This window comes from Lolium rigidum, chromosome 7 (assembly GCF_022539505.1).
Source record: "Lolium rigidum isolate FL_2022 chromosome 7, APGP_CSIRO_Lrig_0.1, whole genome shotgun sequence".
Classification (NCBI taxonomy): domain Eukaryota; kingdom Viridiplantae; phylum Streptophyta; class Magnoliopsida; order Poales; family Poaceae; genus Lolium; species Lolium rigidum.
In genome coordinates this window covers 293,796,981-293,810,816 of record NC_061514.1, presented here as the reverse complement: position 1 = coordinate 293,810,816, position 13,836 = coordinate 293,796,981, and the positions used below count along the sequence as shown (strand labels likewise).

The following is a 13,836-nucleotide window of genomic DNA, read 5'->3' as shown; positions in this document are numbered from 1 at the left end:
GGTTATCTTGAAATGAGCATATTATGTCCCTGTGATTGAAAAACAGCATACTAGTGTAGGTTGTTTATTCCTGTCTACTGCTATTTGGTTATCTTGAAATGAGCATATTATGGCTCTTGACTAATATAACATCCTGGCTTAATTGTTGATTGAGGACACATTAGTCAATCTGAATAACTTCGACATACTTTCTATTTTATCATGGTTCCGTTCTGTTGCTTCGTAATTGTCTCTTGTTGTTTTGTTTCATTCCCCATTGTCAAGAATATCACAGCATTATCCTTGTAGTGAATAACAATTATTATTTAAGATCATCAATTGACGCGTTGCTGTTGTAAACGGTCCTGGTTATGTGTTGCTTCTTCATGCTCTGCTAGCAAATTAAAGTACTGTTCATGTGTGGTCGAGCTTTATTTGTATGTCCAGAAACATGAGCATTTGCACAGCTTACTATCAACAAGCATGGTCTGTATGTATACTTGCTTGCTTATTGAACTGGAGCACGTCCTGTTTTGCAAGTACTAGTGAAACTGGATCTTACTAATTATGGAAATGAGCATTTAGTTTACATATAACTAGAAGTATGTATTCTTGGGTGTTCTCATTATCATGGCGCTACCGGTATATATTCTTGTATAGTATGGAAATTGACACATCTTGCCCCAGTTGTGGTTTGTGTACTACAGTTTATCTTGTATAGTGTGAGAACCAAAATATTTCGTTGCTAACAGTATATATTATTTCTGAGTCGCTATAGTTTAGCATTCAATATATGATCTCCTGAAAGTGTACTCAGTTTCTATCATGTATAAACTAAAAAAATTCCTTGTTATGCACGGGTTTGGACTGCATGTATACAATGTTAATTTTTTTACATGAATGGCCTATAGTTTCCCAGATTATGTTCTATAGTTTCTCATACCTGATTCATTCTGCACCTTGCTAAATTATTGATAAGTAGCTTGTTCCATCTCTTGTTTCTGCATAATGTTGAATATCAACATCGTGTGCACTCGTGACTTTCGTTTGTAACCTTCTCGAATATTTCGGAGTACTCTGCTACGGTGTGTTTTTGACCTTTAACTGTTTCCAATGAATCGGTAGTTGTTCCTGCTCCTGTTTAGGCATCTTTGCTTAAAATTGTGTGCATTGTAGGTAGACAGATTGATGGACATTGCATAAAGTTTAGAAGGGTCGCCCCGTCACGTGCATGACAGATGTTTTTTTGTAATCGCTGAGGTACTTTGTATACACTGGGTTCTTCCCAAGTCAATGTGGTAAGTTCTTTGCGCTATCTGTTCTATTTTTTCTGCTAGGAAATGTTTTTGTGTGAGATGTGGATGATGGTAACAAGCTGCTGCGTAGTATATGTTTTGTATGTGTCTGGCAAGGACTCATTTACAACTTTCTATGACACTTAGTTGTTTGTTGACATTTGGAAGTTGGACATAATATTGGTTTCACACTTATCATGAGATGAACTCATGCTGGTTGAAGTTAAAAATGTTGTATTTGCTGCTTGTCTGATTATTGACTATAAATACTATGCTTAATTGTGCCTTTCTCAAACTGAAACCCAAAGACTAAAAGAATATTTTTGGCTCCTGCATGACTACTAGTAGTCAGGTCATAGGTTACACATGGTTCAATATTTTGCAATTGGAAGGCGACGCCACTATATTGGTGTAACATGCATCCTTGCCCTTCTTGGTTGCTTGGCATTCAGATAAAAATACGTTTGTTTTTTCGTTAGCTAACCAACCTTTCCCAACACCTGTATGGTCATATGAAGTTTTAGTCTTTTGTAGGTATTCTAGAATGTACCCTTGATTTTAAACCAGTTTTGAACAAAATGCGCGGACAAGATCATGCACCTTTTGCAAGCTAGTACGCCTGTGCAAGTTCAGATATGGACATGCTGTTATGTTATTATTATTTTAATTTAGAAGCAATTTCATGGTATGATCTTTTTTATGTTGTATTGTCATGCAGGAGTGATCAAGAGCATTATGATTGAGCTCAAGGTTGAGGAAGATCAAAGAGAAGTCTCGGCAAAGAAATGGTAGCTAGTTATTTCCCAGAGCAGTTATAATTTAATAGCTGGGACGTGTGTACATGTGATACGTAACGTGCAAATACTGTAATTGACTTAACTATGGCAGTAGGCAGCAAGAGATATTTCCTCGTATTAAAGATACGAAGTTGTACTAGTTGTGACTTGAACTACTGTAAATTTTCATTTGCTCTCTATCTGTTATGTCCACAGTACTGGCTGTTATTTTAAGATTTTCGTATGACGTGAAATAATTAGAAACTGATGATTGGGATCCACTACAACTGGGACACAGTAATGGATATAACAAAATCGCTGAAATCGAAAATAAATGACACAAATGGTACAGGTTGAAAATAAAAAGGCTGAAATGTTAGGCTTGGCCCATGTAACATACAACATTGTTGGGCTTGGCCCATGTGAAGCACCAAACTGGACTGGGCTGATTTTGATTTAGAACCATTTGGTTTGGTCATATATCTGCCACGTAGGATTGGCCACGTCGGATCTGACGTGGATAGGGCAGGCCAGCCCGTGACCAACATTTTGGTCATAGAATCTACGACCATCCATTTTGGTCGTAGAGGATTACGACCATTTAAATAAAAAGGTCGCTGTGCACCGTCAGTGACGCTCAACTGGCGACCAACAATTATTGGTCATGGCGTGGTCACAGATGGCGCACAACGACCTTTCAGCGACCAATATGGAGGGTCGCAAGTCACCAGATTTCTTGTAGTGTTCTTTGTGCTCATCCCACACACGGACACCAGGTCTGCCCCACAGCTGTAAAAGTTCGTCAACTAATGGCCTTAGGTACACATCGATGTCGTTGCCGGGTTGCTTCGGACCTTGGATGAGCACCGGCATCATAATGAACTTCCGCTTCATGCACAACCAAGGAGGAAGGTTGTAGATGCATAGAGTCACGGGCCAGGTGCTATGGCTGGAGCTCGCTCGCCAAAAGGATTCATGCCATCCGTACTTAGACCAAATCTTATGTTCCTTGCGTCGCCTGCAAAATCTTTGAACTCTCTGTCGATCTTTCTCCATTGCGTTCCATCCGCGGGGTGTCTCAACTCCCCGTCCGACTTACGGTCCTCTTTGTGCCATCGCAACAACTTGGCATGCTCTTTGTTCCCGAACGGACGTTTCAACCGTGGTATTATAGGAGCATACCACATCACCTTGGCGGGAACCCTCTTCCCGGGTTTCGGCCCTCAACATCGTCGTCACCAGGGTCATCGCCTCGATCTTATAACGCAATGCGAGTGCATACCGGACATTCATTCAAATTCTCATATTCACCGCGGTAGAGGATGCGATCGATGCATGCATGTATCTTCGTAACCTCTAAACCTAGAGGGCGAGACAACCTTCTTTGCTTCGTACGTATCGGCGGGCAACTCGTTATTCTTTGGAAACATATTCTTCAACATTTTCAGCAAGTTTTCAAATGCCGAGTCGCCTACACCCGCTCGTGCCTTCCATTTCAGCAAATCCAAGTGTGCAGCCCAGCTTTTTCGGACCATCATCGCATCCGGGTACGGCGCCTTCCTGTGATCCTCTAACATGCGATCCAAATTCTCCCTCTCTTTTTCGGTTCGCAGCGTCTCCGTGCATCAGCAATGGTCCGACCAAGATCATCAACGGGATCATCATGTGCCTCTTCTTCACCTTCCCTTCACCTTCCCCTTCACCTTCAAGCATCCTCCATGAAATTATCACCAAAATGAGCAAGATAGCTTTCATCGATGAAATCATCCCCTTCTTCATCTTCTTCCATTATAACCCCTCTTTCTCCATGCTTGGTCCAACAATTATAGCTTGGCATGAAACCGTGCCGAAGCAGGTGCATGTGAACATCTCTTGAGGAAGAGTAACCCTTCCGATTCTTACATTTAACACATGGACGAGATAACAAAACCCCCCGCTTGTTCGCATTAGCCACTACGAGGAAATCTTTCAAACCCGTACTCGAACTCGCCGGAGAGTCGGTTACCGTACATCCATTGTCGATTCATCCGCATTATTATAATATAAAATATATAATTAACCATCATGCATTTGTTAAACTAACTAGCTACAAACAATATAAATTAAACAATGAACTACACACACATGCACATTTTATCAACGACACATCAAAGTTCAAGTTGCTAACCGCGATCGAGGAGGAAAAAATAAATGAGAAAGCTCAAGTGTGGCTCCAACACTTCATATCATGTTTGTTTCATGCTCTTGGGGCATTTCATCAAACACCTTATGTGCATAAGAGGAACCAAAAGCAAACCTAACACCCACTTGTGAAGCTTGTGAAGAGAATGGCACCAAATGGCTAAGTGTTGGCTGCTGGATGGGTATATATAGGGGAGGGGCTTTAGTCCCGGTTGGCTCGGCCAACCGCGACTAAAGGCCTTCGGCACTTTAGTCGCGGTTGGCCCGGCCAACCGCGACTAAAGACCCCCACGTGCACCGGCCGGCCACCGAGCGCCCGGGCCCGAGCCTTTGGTCGCGGTTCGCCACACGAACCGCGACTAAAGACCACATTAGTCGCGGTTCCTTTACCTTCGCGACTAATGGGGCTTCCCGGAAGCCTGTTTTTCTACCAGTGACCTTTGCGTCGACGCAACAAGAAATCCCAGGATTGGATGGGAATTAGGAAAAACTGCCGGGAAACTAAGCCTGGCGTCTGCTGTTAGCGCCGGCGTTGTAGATGCCCTAACGCCGTGAAAAATGCAAATTAAAAATCATTTATAGGTATATACGGAGTGATTAATTGCGACTATTTGCCATCAAACAAAATGTATGTGTACGTCATGCATGCATGCTCCTGTCTCGGATCGGCACGGTTCTTTTCATGCACCGTTAGCGAGTCGTGTCGCCAAATCCGTAGCCATTATTAAATGCCACCGATGATTGATGGATCAATATTGTCTTGTCTCCCGCATCGATCAATCGTCGACATTCGATCGATCATGGATGATGGATGTGATGCGGGAGGCATCCGTCTAAGCACAGTACCCGTCAGTTAATCATGCATGCTGGGATTTGGACAGGGAGTGTACGTACGTATGTAGCGTGGACAGGGGAGGTGGGACATTGGGTCACGAGTGACCGATCGGAATCTGGGCAACAGGATATATTCTCCAACGGTGTTTCATTCATGGATGCGGATGCAGGTTCGTAGGGCCCCCAGAGGGAAAGTACAAGAGCTGATCGATCACAGATAGATGCAACTGGTCACACATTGATTCCCCAATCAATCCCCGTATGATCGATCGGCGTCCTGGATCGGACGAAACGGTCTCGTTATTGATAAAGACGGCGAGGACCCTACGTCGATGGAGCTTGCACCAACTACACCGGCTCAATAGCGATGCCAATATCATTTTGGAGGTTCGGTTTTGCTTTTTGGCTGCACGGGTATGCCTAATAATACGCGGAGCATAATATAGACGCTGGTAATCCCATGTTGGTCCCTTCGTGCGGCACGCTAGTGCCCCGTGCCACGTAGGATGGTACCCCTCTGCTTTGCATCCACTGAATGAGCGGTGATCATCCTACTAAGGGCCTTTTTGTTTGGGTTTTTTTTTTGGCTTTTTTACTTTGGCTTATATGCCAAAAAGCACTTAAATAGGTTGTTTTTTGGCTTAAGCCAAAAAAAAAAACACCTATTTAGGTGCTTTTTGGCTTATAAACCAAAAAGTTAAAAAAAGTCCAAACAAAAAGGCCCTAAATGGGGTCGACCATCCGAGCGCGTCAGTCAAGTGGGTCAAAGGTGCGTCCATGGCCTAGTTCGGCTCGACTTCTGAGGGCTTTGGAGATTAATGACGTCATTGCCCCGCTCACCTACATTCCGCCGTTATAAACATGCTCCCTCACCAAAAGAACCCTAGTCATCGCGCACAGACTCTAGCCACCGTTCGTAGAAAACCCTCGCCGAGAAAGACCGCCGCCAAGCCAAGGGCCGCAGCGACCACAAGATGGCACCGAAGGTAGCGGTGGCGCGCCTCAACGCGCAGCATCACCATCGATGAGGCCATTGTTCTCTCCGAGGCGCGCCTCCTCGTGTCGCCGGACTGGTGCCTGCCATCCCAGAGACTAACAACGACCTCCTGCCATACATCCGCCGGCCGCGGGCCGCTCTGCCTCTGTGGGATCAGCAGTTCAGCACATGGGCGGATCTAGCCTATTAGCAAAGGGGGCAGCTGCCCCCACTTAAATATTTAATCTCTTTGTAAAGTCAAGCTTAAATAGAGGTTTGCCCCCACTTAAAAAATATTTTTTCTTCAATCAGCACATTCTTGCCCCCTCTCAATTCTCATCCTGGCTCCGTCCTTGGTTCAGCACAATCCCACCTAGGCGGCGGATGATAGCGCAGTGTTTGAGGATGAGTGCGACGGAGCATGTCTCGCCAGCTGGGACGCGAAGCTGGTAGAGATGCTCTTATTAAAAATTAATTATTGGAGCTAGCAGGAATTAAGCTTTTTATTTGCTGAGATGGTAACATGGATTTCGTTAATCTTGATGGAATCCAAGTCTTAATCTCTGCAACCTGGGTACAGTCTACAGTGTTTTCTTTTGTCAGTGTCAGTGATTGCTGGCTAGCTGATCGGTCACCAAGCTTGAAAGCAACTTCCGTGCTTGGCTTGGAGGCGCCCGCGTGGGCAGCCACCGCGCGCGCGCGCTACAGCAACTGGGATCGGCTTCGCGGAAATTCCCGCTAGGACAGTGCTCCCACGAAATCCACCGAAATAAATGGTCTTGTCGCATGGAGGAGCTTGGCTGGGTCATGGCAGCAACAAGACCATGCACCCGCCGTAGCTGTACACCACGAGCTAGCCGGCCACGAGGGCCGCGGCGGAGACGGAACAGGTCAGGTCCGGTCAAGCCCCAGCCACCAGCTAGCTGCCCCAGTTCATGGCCTCGTGGGAACGGGGAAGCTATCCAGCATAAAGTTATGGCGTCAGCGAGGCCGTGGCCGAGGCGACACCGACGCGGACGGACAGATAAGCTCACCAGTTGGCGACCAATGGGGAGAGCGGAACAGCTATCTTGCGCGGGAAAAGTCGCAGCTTCCGCTTCACATTGGGGGCTCGGTCGTTAAGTTAGTTCGCCCAAACACACGAGATGAGATCATCCCTTCTGCTTCCATCGTGCGTGCGGAATATGCTCTGCAATCGTATGCGCTCATCATCTCTCAAATCGCAGACGTTTTTTTTTTCTCGAAATGGGGAGTTAAACCTCGGCTTCTGCATCATGATGATGCACACGATTTTTTATTAAGAAACTGAAATATCTGGTCTTACAACTCTCACAGCTCAATCATCGCCTACAGTTGATACAAGAATCAAACAGCGAAACAAATAAAACATAGTACCACTACACATAACTGTAGCCTCGTAGTATGACGCCAGCCAGCCTTACACAAGATATACTGAGCGACCGTCTGGAGCCGTGTGCATCCAGAAACCATGGCATCCCGCTGTCCCTCCGACGGAAGGAGGGCCCATAGCTGAACCCAGTGTGCCATCATATGGATAACCTGCAAGAAGTGAAAAGATTATTTTTTGTTAAAGATAATATCATTTTTTGCCCTCCAAATAGATCAACATAAAGCAGAAACCTCAATTCAGATGAAGACTTTAGATTGTGTATCTACTCTATTTAACCAATTACCAAACATATTCATAATATTGGTTGCAGGTGGAAGATCAAAAGTAAAATTGACAGTGCGCCAAAATTTTTTAGCTAAGGGACAATCAATAAACAGATGTTCAACGGTTTCCTATTCTCCACAGAAAACACATCAAATCGCAGACGTGACAACTAGGATGAAAACAGAGCGAAACCAGAACAAGACCATATTTGTTTTCATGTTTTTTCTTTGACAACGGAAACGAATATGCTCTGCTATTTCTCGCGCTCATCATCTCTTGCTCAAATCAACATTCCCATAAGTAGGGATGAAACCGGAGCGAAACTCGAAGAAGTGAGAGGTGCCACATTTGTTTTCATATATTTCTTGGGAAAACGAAAACGAATACAGAAACCTAGAAATAAATACAGAAACACATATTGCCAAAACCTGATGCGCACATAATGTGGTGCGAACATACAGCGAAAAGCACATTTTTTTCGAAACCAAGAGATTGCTTGAATCATGAAGAAAATATCAACGAGCAGAACAAAACCTTATCTCTACCCCTTGTGCGACCGCTCGATATTACCGAGGAATAGCGGAAGGGTTTAACACAATGGAAGCTTCCTCGAACTGACAAAGGGATTACGTGGCCGCCTATTTTTGGGATGACCGCTTTTACTGGGGTTGTTTGACCGGGTCGTGCAGATGAAACCCTGAAATGGAAATTCCGTATTAGGCGGAAACGGAACCGTTTCCGTGTCTATCCAGCCAAAAGACGTTGTTCCGTTTCTATTTCAGTTTCGGTCAAAGGAATTCCGCATTATCGCTTTTGTTTCACAAAATTTCATTTCCTTTTCTTTTTTAATATTCTCGTTCCATTTCACTTTTTTTTCCAACTCTTGTAGTATAAGGCTCCTCATGTAGTCATCACAATTTCATTTTAAATAAATGCAGCCGTGACAAGATCGAAGCAGGAGCGCGTGGGCGCAACATAAATTGTTTAATCACGAGGTTGTACGAGAAGCATTCCCACATGAACGAACGAACGATCCAATTAACCCCGGGGAATTGATTTGATTAAGCGCATGCAAGTGGATCCGATGACGACGACCTCTACGTCCTGGTCCGCCTCGGAACACATGATTGGGTACACGCATGCACGGAAACGGTTTTGATTCGTGCGCGCCGGAGGAAAACAGCCGCCGATAGATCGAGGCCCCATGCTTCTTGCTCCATTTTGGATACTACACATTTGTCATGGATGATCAAAATGAGCCAGCAATAAGAATCAAGATCAATGCAAGAGCTGTTCAAGTCTGAATAAACCATGATGATTTAGGGGGCCGAACGACCAATAGTACATTTACAAGATGTATACAACTCAGCCCGATCAACACACAATCAGATTAATCAATCAGCTCGGTCACCACCGGTATGTCTCCAAATTCCAGTTCATCCCCCCTAATCACCACTAACCTGTATCATGCCAATCAGAGAGCTAATCCAATGTACAGACTAGAGAGAACTCACTACCATGATATGATACCACACCCTAGCTAAGATTAATCACCCACTCACAGGCCATCGTTATTAGCCTTGCACGCATCAACAAACACACACGACCGGATTAACCTGCCTAAACAACCAACGCAATCCTGAATTGGAGGTTAACGAAGAAGCAACTAATTAGCCCAAGAGCTAGCTAGCTAGCTAGCACCAACCAAACCATGAAACTATCTGCAGCTACCAGGAGGAAACGAAGAAGCTCCGTCGAAAGGAAGACGGATGGATTCGTTAGTACTTCCACATGTTGGTGTAGTCCATGAGCGGGTCGGAGGAGAGGTCGTCCAGGTCCAGGAACGACGGCTGCCTCGTCGGCGGCATCAGGGATGGCATCTCCGCCTCGGCAGCGCCGAGGAGCGGGCCAAGGAGCGCAGACGACGACGGCGCCTGAGGCCGGCAGTGCCTCCTGATCGCGTCCTGCTGGCTCCCCTCGCCCTGGTGGTACTGCGAGTACCCGGCGCGGACGCCGCTAGGGATGCCGGTCGGCGCTGCCGGCATGGAGAAGTAGTAGGGGCCCTGCGTCTGCTGGGGCTGCGGCTGCGGCGGGGCCGGCTGCTCGGTCTTGACCTCGTGGTAGAAGCCCATGTCCGGCTCCGCCGGCGCGGCAGCGCCGGAGGTGGAGGACGAGGCGCCGGCGAAGTCGTCCTCCACGGCGCCGTAGGGCGAGTCCACGAGCGCCGGCAGGTCGGCGTTGGCAAGTAAGTCGTCGAGGAAGGCGAAGGAGTCGGTGCGCTCCAGCAGGCCGCCCGCCGCCGCGTGCGGCGGCTGCGGCGCATTCTTCGCCGCCAAGTCTTTGTTGAACACCCGGCACACGGCCCATTCGTCCTGCACGCAACACGTTGAAAACAACATGAGAAAAGCTAGAAACAAAATCCGGAGCGCGACATGTGAGCGGCGCGCGTGGTCCAGCACCAGCTAGCGCGCGAATCGATCGACACGAAGACGGGGACGGGGAACTAGTAGATGAAGGATGAAAAAAATCGAATCTTTTTCTTGCCGGTCGGGCGCGCGTTACCTTGGCGGAGCGGGGGAGGTGGGCGGGGAGCCTGCCGTCGAGGCGGTACTCGTGCATGACCCACGGCGTCTTGGTGCCGTGCGGGGCGCGGCCCATGTAGAAGACGAGCGTCTTCTTCATGCCAACGAGGACGGCGGCGCGGCCCTTGCCGCGGAGGATCTCCTTGTCCTTGCCGGTGGCCTTCCAGTAGCCGCTCTCGGTGGCGCGGTTGGTGCGCATACCAGTGGGGTACTTGCGGTCCTTGTGCACGAAGAAGAACCACTCCTTCTCCCCCATCTTGGCCTTGCCTGCACGTACACAGATCGATCAAACGGGTTAGCAATCAGATCGAACCACGGCATACATGGCGAATCAATCAACTAGTAGTAGTACACGGTTGCTTACTTGGGAGATCCCATGGCTCGCACTTGTTGAGATCCACGTCGGCCATGACGAGGCAGGAGAAGGTCTTATCGAGCACCTTGGGCGTGAGGTAGCTGGTGACCACCTCCTCGTCGGTGGGGTGGAACCTGAACCCCGGAGGCAGCTCCAGCCGCGGCTCCTCCACCCCGAGGTCCATCACCGCCGTCACGTCCGACATCGTCGCAGGGTTTGAAGCTCAGGAAGGAAGGAAGGAAGGAGAGGTGTGTGTCTCTCTGTGAATGAACCGAGCTACAGAGAGAGAGATGGATGAATGGATCGAGCTGAGAGCGGGTTTAGAAGAAGAAGGAATCGGAGGGGACGGGCGAGGCCCTTATATAAGACTTCTGTGAGTGCCGTGCGGGGGAAGGCAACTTGCCCGAGAAGATCCCCGCTAATTACTCTCACTTATTTACGGCGCTCCTCCTACAGCTACTGCTAATTATTCAGTGTAATATTTTGGCGCCAGTAATTAATGCTACTGATACTGGATAAACATGTCCTAATTAGTACCTGCTAATCATGAATTGATGATACACTTACCTAATCACTCTGTAGTGATTAGTCTAATCTGATCCTTCCTCTTTTTCCACTACACCCTGGCTTCTCATTGGTTACAGCCATGTACATTGAACCTTCGAGGTTGAAGAGCTAATTTGGTTTCAGGAAAAAGAAATGTGGCCAGCAGTTCTACACGGTTCAGTTAGAGCAAAACAGCATTTTTTTAACGAGTTTGCTTCGATTTCTCCATCATTTGTTTTTTCAAACGGAATCTGTAGAGAAAAATTCAACGACCGATCTTGCTAACTAGTTCGGTGGTTAGAACAACACGGATCGGGCCGGTACTACGCACTAGCAGACGTCAATTCAGCTGCTGTTTTTGTGTGTGACCAAGAACCGCCGATGATTCGTCACGGAATTCGCCTTGTACAGTGGCCTTGAAAGATACCAGTAACAACGAACCTTAACGTCTAGCTAATTTGTTGCGAGGCCGTCCAAGTGCAGCCACACGAAAATACGAAAACCCGGGAAATTTCGGAGGGAAATTTTAATCAACTATTGCGTTGTCAGCTGGAGAGGAATCGATCGGACAGTAAATCCCTACAGCTACAGGATCCTGTTCTCACCAAGCCACTTTGTCATATCGCTGACACGTACTACTGCCCAACAACGCAGGAAACGGCAAGCAGAATGCACTATTTTTATGCAGTGCTTAATCAGGCCTAGCTGTTAAATTCCCGGATGCATCGACCGGACAAATATGTAATGGAGACGGTTAGACAAGACATTTGCTGGTAAAATCCAAATGTCTGAAAATACTGAACACTGCCGTACCAATTGCATTGTGCTGAGGGAACATGCATTCCGAATTTGATATACCGACCGGATACTTATAGAATATACTCACGGGTAAAATCCAAATGTGCACTTATTTCTTAAGGCACAAGTCGAAGTGTGTGACAATACACAACACTATCATACAAATTGCATCGTGCTCTTGAATTTGCATTGAGAATTTGAGATACCGACCGGATACTTAACCACCAAGTAATCCTAGTTAGTTATACTTTTTGTTCCTATATGCCATACTAGGAGTGGCACATAGGCTCGACCCTCATGTTGCTCTCTTTGGCACGACCTTGAGGGCGTAATTTAATTTTCCGCACCGCTCCACTTGGCATTTGCCACGGTAGCGGTGGGCCCTTGCTGGCAAAGGTGAAAGTGTAGTCTAAACAGACAACGTTTTCGCCGTTTGGATGGCGTGGTGAATCTGTGTAGCTGTAACTATGACAACATCTGTCGGTGGCCATATGTACAACACCCCCTTTCTTCGAACGGCAGGGTAAAATGAGGTGAATAGTGACGGAAGTTCTCAACCTACTTCCGGCATTTCTTCTTGCGGCTTGGGTACCTAACTCCTTAACCCGTTGTTATCTTGAAAACAAGACGCCTTAAGCCGATAGTAAGCTTGCTGATCATGATGGATATGACAACAAGTTTTTATTTCAAAATGGGGCTGGCCTCTTCATCCATCGATGCACACACTCATTTATTGTATTACTCATGAGTTCAACAGTTTGCAACTCATGGGTCGCACAAGGTGCTCATAAAAATCAGCCAACAAAATAACCAAAATACAATGCTGCGATAGCAAAAGTGCAACGCCACAACATAAGGGCTCCAGTTTTAAACAGAAGGCTCTTGTTTGTCTTGCCTTTGGTTACTTCTATACATGTACAACATGATTAAAAAAATTGATTAGATTTGGCTGGGGTGCGCCTACCTAGGCAGCAGTGCAACGCACTAGGCGACACTCAAGGGCCCAAGTGGCAGGCCACTGTGGTGGACCCTTCACCACAAAAAGTAAATTTAATATCTTTGTGGGCACATGGCTCACAGATCAGATATTAAACTGATAAGAACAGATACTACACTTGATCTTAGCCAAAAGGCCGAGAAAGGTATGAATTGCAGCTCCGGCCTCCCCCTCCATCTTATAGTGCAACCACGCCACATCTCATCTCTCGCTTGGCGAGGTGGTACTAAACACGAGACATTGGAACGGTAGACTGACCAGGCGTGACCAATCACTTTACCTTGGGCCGCCCAGGTTAGAATCCAAAAGAGGGCCTTTCTCTCCTTCAGAATAAATTGGGCCTCCGTTCCCTCCGAAGACAAGAATGATACAGCTCACGCAATTGAGCTGGTTCCCGGTGACAGCGAGGCGTGTCTTCTTTTTAGCAGCCTAATTGATGCAAAAAGTTCTGGCAAAAATTGATTGGAGCGTGTAAAAACTGAAATGGGATTAGATGACTAGAGGATATAGGCATTTCATCATCATTTATCCATGTTGAATTCTTCCAAAAAGCCGCCCAAAACTCTGGTTGTAAATAGCCTCCGGAATCCATAGGCATTCATTGCGTCTCCGGGAGCAAGTAAGACCATTCTCGGAGCCAATGACTAGCCACACAGTTAATCTGTAAAAAAAATGAGAAGTTCCAATTCTATTAATGACCATATCATTTCTACGGTTCCAAAGAGCCCAAACTAAGTCACACATGCCTACACGAATGCGGGCTTTAGTTTGCTTCTCAGCTTCATTGAGCCAATTTTAGAACATATTGGTTACATTGGTTGGTGGAGGGATATCGAAAGTCA

General features: G+C 46.7%; 1 protein-coding gene and 1 non-coding gene across 2 annotated transcripts; both read right to left on the bottom strand.

Annotated features, from left to right (window-relative positions):
- Window positions 1–9,014: 9,014 nt before the first annotated feature.
- LOC124677763 (NAC domain-containing protein 87-like) lies at window positions 9,015–10,929 on the bottom strand. Its single transcript, XM_047213726.1, has 3 exons — window positions 10,663–10,929; window positions 10,279–10,565; window positions 9,015–10,088 (listed from the first exon to the last, which is right to left on the bottom strand). Exons 1-3 carry the CDS (start codon window positions 10,856–10,858, stop codon window positions 9,495–9,497), a joined length of 1,077 nt encoding a protein of 358 aa, XP_047069682.1. The 5' UTR covers window positions 10,859–10,929; the 3' UTR covers window positions 9,015–9,494.
- A 2,017-nt stretch (window positions 10,930–12,946) lies between these two features.
- Window positions 12,947–13,143, bottom strand: LOC124679844. The gene has a single exon (XR_006995273.1). It is a non-coding gene; the product is annotated as a U2 spliceosomal RNA (small nuclear RNA).
- Window positions 13,144–13,836: the final 693 nt, after the last annotated feature.